This window comes from Gasterosteus aculeatus, chromosome 20 (genome assembly GCF_964276395.1).
Source record: "Gasterosteus aculeatus chromosome 20, fGasAcu3.hap1.1, whole genome shotgun sequence".
Lineage (NCBI taxonomy): Eukaryota > Metazoa > Chordata > Actinopteri > Perciformes > Gasterosteidae > Gasterosteus > Gasterosteus aculeatus.
The window spans coordinates 8,730,585-8,743,813 of NC_135707.1; the positions used below are offsets into that span (position 1 = coordinate 8,730,585).

The following is a 13,229-nucleotide window of genomic DNA, read 5'->3' on the forward strand; positions in this document are numbered from 1 at the left end:
GGCGGCTAGCTTAGAAGTGGATTTACTTAACTTAACCCTCGAGTGATTATAGCTGAAGATGGGCAAATTGTGAACGTAATTAAATTTGTACAAATCCCCCTTTGCTCCCCTTTTTGCGTTGGGCTCGATGGCAAAGCAAAGCGGGGGAAATCCGAGCCGTGTTTAAAATTTCACAAATAGGAGCAATTCTTTGGTGCATGAAAGCGAGCTGTCTAATTACACAGAAGCTGTAATATCGGAGGACCCGTCTGTCCTTGAAGCTGGCCACGGGAGCATGGCGGGGGCCCGATTCTGGTCTGTTCATGCCCCAATCCATCCTCTGTCGGCCACTCTGCCCTCCGGGGGTAGATGGTAAACAAAAAGCGTCTCAAACCCGGTGTAGCGACGACCCGACGGGACGGCTCAGCATCTCGTGTTTCCTCCCTTTTGTAACCTGGAGGAAGGAGCTTCAATCGCAGTCAGATCAATGGCAGCATAATTGTGATTGTCGAGCCATTACGGGCTAAAACGGGGTTTGCACTGTTGAGGGGGAATTCGATCCGTTACTGTTTGCCTCAAGTAAAGATGTTAGGGGACAGCGAGCAGTTTATTCTCCACCTAGAAACTAAGATCAGTCTGCTTTTGGATAGTTACTGATCTTAGTGGTTGTTTTTTTAATAAATAATATATATATATAAAATTATTTTTGCTGGCCACATCTTTATTTTACCCAACAGAAAAGACTCCACATATGAGGTTATGCGCCACCCCCTCTCCTGATCCGTCTCCTTCAGCTGCACGTCTGTTAGTCTTTCAGTCAATCACTCAGCCGCCAGCATCAAAAACCATGCGCCATGTTGCCAAGGCAAGTTGTCACAGCGACTGTCCTTCACAGAACATTCAGAAGTTGATCTTGACGTTCAGCCGGAGGGAGGGCCAGAGAGCAGCATCATCCGTCCCTCCTGCTACTCCCCTGCTCCATCGTTTCTTATAGAAACTGCAGTCCGTATCACCGGTATCACACACGCAGGCTTTTCATAGAACTGATGTGAGGTCTTTGTTAAGGGGAAAAGTTTCATCTTACCTCCTATTGCGACTCGAAGACAAAGGGCGGTTCACCTGCACCTCGTAGCTCGCTGCAGACCTGCGGGGAGGAAACTGGGGCTTTTGTAACACGTTAGGTGCGGATTCTTTCAGCTTTTAATTGCTTCACTGATCTATTGTCCCGAGTTTCTATCTTTCGTTTTTTATTTTTCACATCCTGCCTGCCAGCCTGATGTTTACCGATGGCTGCCATTTCCACACCTCAGTGATGAGCTCTTTGTGTTAAAACACTGGACTGATCAGCCATCAACCAGTAGACATTTGAGCAATACGCTGCTTTATGAATCGTAATAAATCGTAGCTTTTGCTCCTAATGTTAGTAAAACGTTTGCAAGACCTTACACAGTCCTTTTAGTGGTGGGCGTCATATTTTGGAAAATAACTCGCCTGTCCTAAAATTGTTCCCCGCTGACCTCTTTTCGCTGCTCCTACACAGAGAAGCTGTCAGCAATTCCACCCAGCTGGCTGTTTTTGACGGACACACGCGTGAGTTTGTCATAATATTATTACCCACCTCCGTGTTTGTTTGCTTGTGGTGCCTGACCTTCTGTCTTCCATATGGCCAACATTAATTTGCTAACGCGCCGCTGTGATGCTCCTGACAGATTGACTGTGCTAAATGCCGTCTCCCTCATATCACTGCGCTGCATTTTAATCCTTTTAATGTGCAGTATGAATTGGATTGGTTTCTCACCCCTCTGACTATGAACACGCTGCGCGTCGACAGCGCTGTTGTTGGGCGAGCTGAGCGACGGCCCTCAAACCGTGGGAGGAGAAGCCAGGAAATGAACCCCCCCCCACACACACACCTCCCAAGGTTACGTTGAGGTGAACGTTGGCGACAAAGAACCTGGCGACACAGCTGTGTTTGAGTCCGAAGGCGGGGTTGCCATGGAATTCCTTGCACTTCAACAGCTCTGTTTTTAATTCGGGGAAGGGATCACACCCGGCTTGAGATATCCTCTGTGACACCTCGGTAGACTCGCATCCAAGTGTTGTTAGGGAAGCAAAAATAGGACGCATTATCACATTATGTTAACATCTGCCATACAAAGGGGCGGATGTATGCGTGCATGCAGCCATATACAGGAAAAGATGGATGGAAAGATAAAGACGTACACAGGCGGCCTTGGACATTTTGTAAGTATTTCGCACTTCTCTCCAGATTCGCACTTTTGACTTCGCCTGATCCTTTTGATTCAGCAATTTCCAAAGTGAGATATTGACTTGAATACAGGCGCACACACTCTTGCAAAGTCATCCAGAGAGTGTGAAAGTGTGAAGGAGGTTTTGGCAAGTTTTTTTTTTTCCACACCTGGTGGAGAGGTGCAAGGCATAACCGTGCTTAATTTGAAATGGATCAAGATGTTTCCCACTCTGACTTGAGACCTGTCTAAAAAAAATGTTTTCCAAAGTCAGATTTACATTTCATGCTCTCTCACGTACTGCAGATCTGTCACACAGAGGTAAAACCCCAAAATGACATGAAGGGCTAAAATAACATGCCGGGTTCAATTACCATGAAGAGTGATGGCACACAGGGCTAGAATAAAGAAGTCGGACAAAAAGGAACCAACTGTGTAAAAAAAAAAAAAAAATTTAAAGAAGAAAAAAGAAAGTCGTCAAGGAAGAGCAGAATGAGCCAGAGGGATAAAAAGGATTTATTCCAAAATGAAAAGACAGGACATGGCTGTGGCATAGAGGCGGGGGGAGTCGGGCGATGCAGAGGGAGCGAAGGCGAGTGCGGTGGAGGTAGAATGATGTGCCGGGCTCGGGCAGACAAAGCAGAGCCGGGAGCCGCAGGGGAGCCGGGGGTCTGTCAGCCATCCAGCCAGTAAGTTATTCAGTCACTTATTCAGTGGGTCGGAGCAATAGCGGCGGCACGGCAGCGTAGAAGCAGCAGTTATTAGTTTGGCTCGAGAGAGCTGTGTCCTTTTCCGTCCGCAGTAAACTGCCCGTTACAGGCGAGATTTTTACTGACCCTAAAAGGAACCCCAGTGCCAGACGACAACGTGTTGTGTTTCTTTTCGCAGCCCTTTTTAAAAAAAAAACATTTTTTACACACTCTTTCTTTCTGCTTCACGCGGCCACAGCATCCCTTCATGTCCGGCGTCCTGCTTTTATCACACTGCTATGTTTGTCTCTCTCCTCGTCTCCCTCCTGGGTCAGGTACAGTGTGGATGTTGGTCTTTATCAATAATGAAAAGCTGGGAGGAGGAGGAGAGCACACTGCTCCCGTTCTCACAGGGGATGAATTATTCACCCAGTGGAGAAGAGGGCCTCTCCACCCTGCGCGTGTGCGCTCCATCGTGTGTTTCGGAGTGTCCGTCTGTGCATGGTTTTACTTTACGGAGCAGTTGTACGTGCGGAAATGTGTTTCTGTATGAACACTCACACCATTTTTTTTTCGCACTGAATGCATGGTTTTCCCTTAGCGTGGCACATGCTAAATGATTAAGCATGTTGTGCCTGTTGTTGGTTGTAATGTTAATTTGTTGCAAGCTGTGTTGCGCTTTGGTAAAGAAACCAGTATCGCTCCTGTTCTGTTCAACTTCATTCAAACAAACAGAATTCCTGTGTCAGACCAGTTTGGACGCCAGAGCTTAACAGACCCGAAATGATCAGTTTGTGGAATGTCCATAACTGCGGACGGAAGATGAAGGATGAGTGGAGAGGCTCCACACAAAGATGGATGCAAAGGCTATTTATATAGTTTTGTGCCTGGGCCCCTCAGTTAAATTACTGGGAGATCCCATTGTGCATTCCACCATTTTGTAAGTTTCCTGTTACCCTCCAACTCATACATACTGTGTGGATGTATAGTCCTGCAGCAAGACAAAGGTCATGGTCTAGCTATTCAGAAGTAAGGGTTTGGCATTTGAAGCCGACATGTTCATTGTTTCAAGAGTGCAAAACGATCTTTCTTAAGGGTATTTTAAACGCCCCTGCTGGGTTGTTTTTTTATCAAGATGCACTTAATTCAATTGGCAAATGCTTAGTTAGTTTTCCCATTGCTATTCGATTTAGTCTGAAGGCATGTTTGTTATTGACAGGCAGCTAAATAAGAATATGTATCGATATACGAATGCATGTGGGTTTACAGACACACACACACACACACACACCTCCCTTTTCAGATTTCTCCTCCAGCTGTTCATTTCTCCTTGGCACTTTGAAGCCTGCTCATATCTCTCGGTGTCCCTCCCTCCAAACCCTTATTTCTCCTACGCTCCCCTTCTGTTACATTTCATGCATTTCTGCCTCCCTTCCTTCCACAATTCTCCCTCTGATTTCCCGTCTTTCTCCATTCTGTGCTCAGAGTCAGTTATCAAATATTTCATCATGTTACTGAACAAAGTGATGCGTAGCTCTCTTCTTCTTGCACCTTTTTTCCCCCCCGCTCCTGTTGCATCACAGGCTCGGTTCTTCTGCGTTTTATTTTACCTGCTGTCTGCATGCAACCCCGGTGTAACGCGTGTGTCTCTTTATGTTTCCAAGCTGATTGAACATCTGTGGCGCAGATCTCCCACAATGGCCTTGGTTTTTTTTTAAGTGTTTTCCTTTTATCAAACAGAGGGGCTTCGGCTTGATTGCTCCCACTGGTAAATCGTACCGCGTGGATGAATTCTAATTGGATGTCATAAGCACTGCTTACTTCTAAATGTAGACTTCTCATGCGGTATCAATTGGCCCCTCATAGAGGTCCCCGATAGAAAGGTCAATAAGAAGCCGAGGCGCATCACAAGTCTTCATTTCCTTGTTTTATTCCTGGCTTGTCAAACTGCCTCGCCTGTCGAAGCTAAGCTGCATTCCCACTCTGCTCCTTGCATACTAAAGTTTCCACATCTACTCGTGTGTCTGTATGTGCGCGCACATAAACGCAGGTCTGTGTGGTTGCATGTGCGTGCACATTCGGGCGCGTGTGAAGGTCAGAGGAGCCACGGCTACGGCGGTCTCGGGTTGCAGCAGCAGCAGCAGCCGACCGCAGGTTCCGGTCGGTGCGGTTCCAGACTTCAGCTGATGGCGGCCAATGGTGGATACCAGAGGCGGTTTAAACATGTCACACAGCCACGGCCGTGTCTGTGTGGAGGACACACACGGGAAACCCAGTTACACAGCAGTTACACCGGCACCCGATTTAAAATGAGTCACATCTTTTAACCGTCTCTGCTTGATCCAATTTTTAATGCTGCACAAAGGAGGTAACTGTTCAAAACTTAGTCGGGCATGACTGAAGTATTACACTATCCAGAGTAACAAGGGACCTGTGTTATTGAAGATTTATAGAGGAAGCTCTTTCTCTATGTAAAGGCTACATTGGTTTGTGAAAACGGGAAGTGTTATCCTGTCACTGTCCTGCTGCGCTGTTGAATATTCTACTCAGGAACTGAACGGATTGGAAGTCAACGTCCTTAATGGGCAAAGTTAGTACGTTGATCTCCGTTTTATTCGGAGTGGAGTGACGACCAGAGACAACCGAAAATGTGCCACCACTTCCTCCTAGTTGCACCGTGCAAAGCTACAACCCCAGTAATTATGGTGGAATTGAAACGGTTTCTCTGTGCCAGTGTCCAGAAATCCCCCAAGAACTAAATTGCACACCGGCGGCCACAAACTTTTTTTTTGCAGCGGTTTCATTTAGAAACCACCACCGGCACATAAACACACGCGACACTTTTTCACTGCGAATAGAACCTGCAGCATTGAACAATGGAGAAGGAAACCGTTCGGATGGATCGTGCTTTTACTGTTTTCTCAACTCTCAGAGGGCGGAGTGGAAGTTAAGGCCTTTAACCCGCAGTCTCCCTACGTCAAACGTAACGGTGAATATGCAGTGGCACGGAAACGCGCCATAAATGTATCATTACAAACATGGGCCCTCCGTACGCACATTCCTTTTATTCATGGTTACCTTTTGTCGAGTGACCTGCATAAAAAGATAATTTCTCCCTGTACACCCAAGGAGAAAGTGTGAGAAAAATGAGAAAAGTGTGTACACCTGATTTAAAAATGTCTTTTGTAAAGCGTGAAGTCAGACCAAAGTGTAGCTCGCAGAATCATCCCAACATCACAAGAGGCCCCCTCAGGTTGGAAACGCAGCACGTCATCGAGCTCTTATTCCATTACAAAAAAAAACATGAGAGAGGGAGAGAGCAGTATGCGATTTCATCAGGACAACACGGCACTGCATCGAAGCCATTGACAACGGAGCACAACAATACCATGATGATAATGTTAATGGAGAAATTCACGCAGGCCTCGGAGAAAAAACGGAAGCCCAAAATGCTTATTGAGAGCGTGGTGTGAGAAAACCAACCCACATTATCCGTTTCTCCTGTGCTCTTTCAGATGTGCGCGTGCACAGAGAATAGAGGGGGGGGGGGAGCTTCATTCCAGCCCACCTGACGCTGCAAAGCCACTAACTTGATGAAATGGCGCAGAGTCAGTGAGCTCTGAAGGCCATTCGATATTTTAGGTGATGGACCGCCCTCCCTCTCCCCTTGAACGTTGTGCTTTTCGCCACCAGCGGGGATCAGGCAGAGGACATGAATGCCGTTAGGCGTCGGAGTTGGCCAGACGGGCAGCGCGGCAGGCGGACGCAGCCGATAAGCGCGTGTTCGCTTTATAAGCCTCGGCCGGCTCAAATGGGCTGCAGAGAACGTTTGGATTTTTTTTTATAGCATTTTGGCCTTTTCTGTCCATTTTTTTTTCTTCATTCTCCCTCCGTTCACAGCCGCATGTTTCTCACAAGGTCAGGTGAGGAGTCTACCCTGCTCCACACCTCCCGTCTCTTCTCTTCTCACAACTGTACCAACCCACCATTTTTAGTTTACCCCTTGGTGCATTTTGTTCTCACTCTCTCTCTGACTTATCCCGCTCTCCTAAATGTCTCTCCTTTGTCCCTCAGCTGTCTCCTATTAACCTTGTTTATAGCCCACATTGTCTCTTTTTCTTTCGAGATCCTCTTCTCTCAGCCCTTCGTCTTTGCACTTCCTCTTTCATTTTCTATTCCTGGCACCGTGCTCTCTTCACACACTTTCATCCCCACTTTCCCTGCACCCCCCACGTTCCCCATTCCACTCTCCCACATCCTCCATCACTTTGGCATTCCCAGGCTGTCCCTCGTCTCCTCCTTTCATACTTCACACTTCTCCTAACCTCCTTCCCTTATTAATTTCCTCTTCACAAACAAATGGTAAGAAATATGGAAATGTCAGGATGACCAGGGAGGGGGATCAGAGAGGACTGTGTTAATATGTCAAGACTTGCGTGTGCGTGTGTGTGCGTGCGTGCGTGCATGGACATCATGTGGTTCTTGAAGACCTAATGAGGGGTGACAGTCCTTTTGAATGGTGACATCGGACCACTTGAGGATGCTGAAGAGGGCAGTTTGCGTGTGCGTTTGTTTGTTTTATGTGCGTTGGGTGGCCGTCTTTGTGTGTCACCTGCAGGCAGCCAAGCTACTGTCAAGTAGAGCAGCGGTGACACAAGGCTTCTGTTACCACTCCCTACCCCCATCCCCCCCAACCCTCTTTCTCTCCCTCCGTCTCCCCCCTCTGAAGCTCCCCCGCTTTTCTTGGTCTTACCCTTGAACCGTTTTTTATTCTTTAATTCCCTTAGTTCTTGTCTCCCTCCTCCTCTCCGGCTCTCATGTTTAATGGCCAGTGCGCTCTAAATATTTATGCTGGAAATTACTATTTCAAATACCCGCAAAAGCTTGTTCTGTCGGTGCACATGCACACACGTGCACCCGTTGACTCTTTCTTCTGTGTCTGCTCTTCTAATGACAGTCTTTGACACTGCAGGGCTGGGATTTGGGGACTATTGTGGAGGATGAAGACGTGCAGTCGTGAAGTCTTTGTATATCTTGTGTGTAATATTCATTTCCCTGGAGGTGTACACTCTCATACGGCCAGCCGGTCTCTCATCTGAGCCACGGCAGGAGCTGACCTGTGTCGGCCCCCTTCTTATGGCCTCCGAATGACAGACAACCGGACCAGCTCGGCTGTGCGTGTGGGAATTTGCACACGTGCAAACAAGTGAGGCAGAGTAAGAAACCTCCAGTCCTACATTGTGTAGTGACCTAACTTTGGTCCATACACTGAGGCAAGACTAGTAATCAAGGGTTTCGGTAAGACTTCATCCCCTTTTCCCTTTGCTCTGCTGCGTCGAGTGGTGACCGTGCAGCTGCCGCTCCCAAAGCTGATCCGTAGTTAGTCAGAATAGCTCCGGTGGATAGACAGAGGATTGAAGCTTAGTCTTTAAGTGACAGTTTCATATGTCACAGATCATATGTCAGGAGCTGTCATGAGACTTGTGTACATGCTTTTGTGCTTCCACTTGCACAGATATGCTCACGTAATTGTCAAAGAGAGGAAAAAAAGAGCGAACTGTTCCTCTTCAGCCCAATAAAGCTCACTGCTGCTGCCGCGGGCTGCTTAGTGGTTGTCCAGCGGTTCCTCTGTGGCCCAGAAGGGGGTTGTTTTGTGGTTGTAAATTGGGCCGGCCCTGAGAGAGCTTCTGTTATTCAAGGAAAGGCCTGTTTTCCTTCACTTACCCACTCAGTCTTTTGCTCCTTTCACTCTTTTCTCTTCCGCTATATTGATAACTCGGATCTCCCCAGAGTAGAGAAGGTGTGGTGTTTATTGCTCGTCAAGGTTTAATGTGTGCGCGCGCATGCGCTCCATCAGCTGTTCACATCATATTTGTCTCACAACTGCTTTGGCTCAGCACAAACTGGTGGAACTAGTTTTGCAAGTAATTGTTTTTCTTTAAGGGAAATGGTTTCTTTGCCGCTGTTGTATGTGTGTAGCTTGCTGCTAGAGACATTTACAGTACACCAGCATTCACAGACACACACACACACCGACCCTGGCTGCAGACATTTGAAATTGTGTATCTGCAGGTAATCCACTCTTACTTAAAACAGGTGCCATCTTGCTGACATACACTAATGCGCGCTTACTCATACAAGTAATTACATTTTCACGGAGACCTGGATTACACACACACACACACACACACACACACACACACACACACACAGGAAAACGTGGACAGATTGTCGTTTTAAAAGCTCCCTCTTTCTGTTTCTCACATACCCGTGGACACAACGCACTAAGAAAAGCATATTTATTTTAATTCTTTCCTGTAACACAGGAATGTGTCGGCACAGCAAATGGCAGGCTGCAGAAAAGCATAAACCATCCAGATGATTTATGGCCTTTTGCGTCCCAAAGGGAACTGGATTTCCTCTTTTCGTCTGTGTTTAAGCACATATCCCTTTTTTTTTTGCACACGCACATGCCAGATACCAGACTCCTGGCCTACTTGCTCGGGTTCACTAATGCTGTCCTCTGTTGTACCAGACATTTCCACACTGTCCTCATTTTTTAGGAGACTGTGTACCAACAGGATTCCTCTTCTCCCTTTCCTTGTCTCCTCTGCTAGTTTCAGGCAGACGGACATTAATGTTTCTCCTGCCGTTTCTCTGCTTCTCTCAGGGGCGTCGGGTCAGCGGGTGAAGGTGGAACCAGAGGTGTCGTCGTATCCCGGCCAGACTGTCAACCTGCGCTGCGCCTTCACAGATGCCACTGGGATTCAGCTCACAATGGTCAGTCTTTTTTCTACCATTTTTTGGGGTTATTGTTAGGGTTGGATTACTTCCTTTTACAACTGCAATCTCATCAGCTCTAACCTGGGCTTGTCTTATGAAATTCAAATAAAAAAGTCTTTTTCATCCCCAAACTGCAGCTCATTCTTCTGACACAGTGCAAGTGCTTGAAATTGCGAAAGGCCCCAATTGCTTTCACAATCGAAGCAAACACATTGGACATTAGGCGGATATTTGACTAAATATGTGCCTATTTTGCTGTAAAATAATGTATGAACCTGATTCTGCAGGTGTGAGAAAGGTACTCCCACAGAGGTATAAGAGGAATTTATTGAAAAACAGGGATAATAAACATTCCTGTGCCTTGTTTACTCTAGAAAATCATAACCCACTGAAATGATCCAGAAGCCTCGTGGTTTTTATCCCATTTAGGCTTAATTTTTTATTACTTAAAACAAACAATACTAACTTTAATGTTGCCTTAGGGGATTGAATGTGGTAACATAAACACTTGGTTGCGTTCCAATGAAGTGGGAAAAACACAACTGTTTGGTTTGCCACAGAGCGCCCCATCCATATTCATGCCTGCTCCACTTGATTGGGATGCTGCAGTATACGCATGGCCCCGTGGAGTTTAGTGGATGTTGTCTTAAAATGCTTTGCAGTGTCGCTTATCAGTGCTGTGATAAATGAGGCCTGCTGCTGTTGTTCTCCTGTATGAACCCTAACCGCTGACCCGGTGCTCCTTCGCCACAGGTGACATGGATCTACGAGCCCAAAGGCGGCGAGAGGACCAACATCGCCGTGTTTCACCCCAGCTTTGCACCCAATTACCCCGATTCGCCCGTGAAGGGTAGAGTCAGCTTCAGTCCCAGTCCTTCAAGCATGTCCAGTCCCTCCATCGCGATAACTGATGTGAGGATGACCGACGAGGGGAAGTACATCTGCGAGTACGCCTCCTACCCCAGCGGCAACGAGCAAGGCATCACACACCTGGTCATGCTGGGTAGGTCCCTTACATAATCTATGTAGTGTGTGTGTACAACTTTCATACCATGAATATGTGGTTTAGTCAAAACAATGTATAACTAGAGAACTGTCAAACTACCGTTGACAATGAATTCGCTTTTCTTGCCAAGCACCTAGTTGCCTACGTCTCGTGGTGCCCGTCTCTCCAGCAGGGTTACACCTGTTGATTCAAGGTGCGTTGAAGCTGTTGCAGCTTTGCAAAGTGGTCTCCGCCCACCACTCTCTAGCTCCCTCGCTCTCCCAAAGGTGGCATGCGGGTTAAAAGCATGTCCAGTGAGGCTTAATTGCTATTATAAGTGATATTGTCAGATCAATTGTGTCCTGGTAATGCAATGGAACCATGTGTCCAACCTTGGCCTCCAGTGCCTCTGCTTCGCTCTCTTCACTCTCCAACGCATCGTGCCTCCCCAAAGACACTGTATTGATCCGGCTGCTTGTCATGCCCGCTGTCAGCTCCTGTCCTGCCCGCTCTTCCCTGATTCAACACTCGTATCACGGAGGGAAATTGAGTGGAGGTTGGGGGATGGCAGTGATCATGTAGTGATTTAGAATTTGTTTATGGAAATTCACCAGACCAGTAGTGTCCAATTGTTCATAAACCCTGGTAGGTGATTGCGATAGAGAGGGGAATAGATTAAAGAAATGTAGGGAGAAGATTTAATGTTGGGATATGTTTGGAGCGGTGCTTGTAAGTGTTTAACAATGTTGCCTCTAGTAAAATAAACCAAAGACACTGGGGGACAAAACGGCATTAAGTGTTTGGATTTGATTTCAACAAATTGTTTCTCAATAATGGTGCACATTAACTTCCCCTCATTATTCTTATTCTCCATCCTTTAATCTTCTCTTTTCCATTCTGACCCCCTCACCCGTCCGTCCGTCCGTCCGTCCGTCCATCCATCAGCTAAGCCTCAGAACTCTGCCTCCATCGTGACGGTGCTAGCGGGCAGTACACCGGTCGTCGTGGCCCGCTGTGAGTCAGTCGATGGCCGCCCCCCTGCCGAGATCTCCTGGGTGACCGTTGTCAATGGCAACGCGACGACGCAGAAAAATACGGGTGCAGACAACACGGTGACCGTGACCAGCGAGTACCGCATGGTTCCCACAGCGGCAGACAACGGGAAAGACCTCAGTTGCGTGGTGGGGCACAGGACGCAGGTCAAACCAGAGAGCTTTCTGTTGAAGCTAGCAATTCAGTGTAAGACCACACGCACACGCACACACACACCCCAGCACTATCTATTCTATGTATTACTAGCTGGTTTGCACACTTCTAATTGAGTTTGTTGCCATTTTCATCCTCCCCTCTGCCTTTCACATGTCCTTCCCTCAGACCCCCCCCAGGTGACAATAGTGGGTTATGACAACAATTGGTATATGGGTCGCACAAATGGGATACTCACCTGCAATGCTGTCGGAAACCCTCCTCCAACGACCACCCAGTGGAAGACGTGAGTATCCGCACATCCGTCACCGGCTTTATGTCCTGCTCCTTTTGCCTTTCCCAGTATTTCTTCTTTATCTTATCTCTTTTCCGCTTAATCTTCCTTATTCTTTATTTCCAGGTCCACGGAGCTATAATCAGCACTTTGTATTATTGCCACTACCCCCCTGCGCTCTGATTATGGAGATAGCAGTATAATTTCTCATAATGGAGTTATTTAACCCTCGTGGAATGAAAAGCACAATACGGTGCACTCCTTCCCCGTTCATTTTTGAATTATCTATTAATGTAAGACATAAAAAAGAATACAAACACAAATGGAATGTCTGTTACTCAAAAATAGGGGGGGGTGGGGGGCTGTTGGGGCCCGGATCCAGAAGTTTAGATTTTCCTCCTGTATTTTCCTTCACTGTGTGATAGTGAATTCCCTTTAGAGATTAGCACAATTAGATGACCTATACAGTCTTTTTCTCTCTGTCTCGATGCTCTCATTGTGCCCAGAGTTAAACAAACTTCCTAGTCCTCTTAACTTTTCTATTTCTGTTTTGGCCTTATCGTCTTTTTCTTGCCGCCCTGCGCGTGTCCCACCAGCATGTCAGGAGAGATGCCGGAATTGGCGCAGATCACCAACAACGTGCTGAAGGTGCTGAAAGTGGACGACTCTGTCAACACCACTTTTGTCTGCGAGGTCAGCAACCGCATCGGAACCGGCAGGGACCAGGTCACAGTTGTTGTCAGAGGTGAGTTTCACCTCTCAAACCATCAGACACTGCAACAAGTGAACACGAAAGCATATAACTACATGTGTGCACGTATTGCCATGTGCATAAACAGCTCTCAAGATGTAGGTCAGATGGCATTTAAAAATACACTCAAATCTGTTTCCATTAAAACAGAGTGTGCTTGACACAAGTAAAAGTGATGAATTACCATTAAAATCACTTCTGACATCACAAATCCACCCATTCGTGTAATTTGCGCAGGCTGCAAATGTGCGACCGCGCAGATGAATTGGATTAGAGGAAATGTTTCAGTAAAGCAGTTAACATTTCAGAATTG

The 13,229-nt window shown here is 47.0% G+C and overlaps 1 protein-coding gene across 2 annotated transcripts in view; it reads left to right on the forward strand.

Moving 5' to 3' along the window:
* Positions 1-13,229, forward strand: part of LOC120810835 (nectin-2) — a 66,548-nt gene that overhangs the window by 16,094 nt on the left and 37,225 nt on the right. For both annotated transcript variants that reach the window (XM_040165775.2, XM_040165773.2), the window contains exons 2-6: positions 9,588-9,697; positions 10,454-10,703; positions 11,631-11,924; positions 12,060-12,177; positions 12,762-12,910. In XM_040165775.2, the coding sequence (XP_040021709.2) occupies positions 9,588-9,697; positions 10,454-10,703; positions 11,631-11,924; positions 12,060-12,177; positions 12,762-12,910 (921 nt within the window). The remainder of the gene's footprint in view (positions 1-9,587; positions 9,698-10,453; positions 10,704-11,630; positions 11,925-12,059; positions 12,178-12,761; positions 12,911-13,229) is intronic.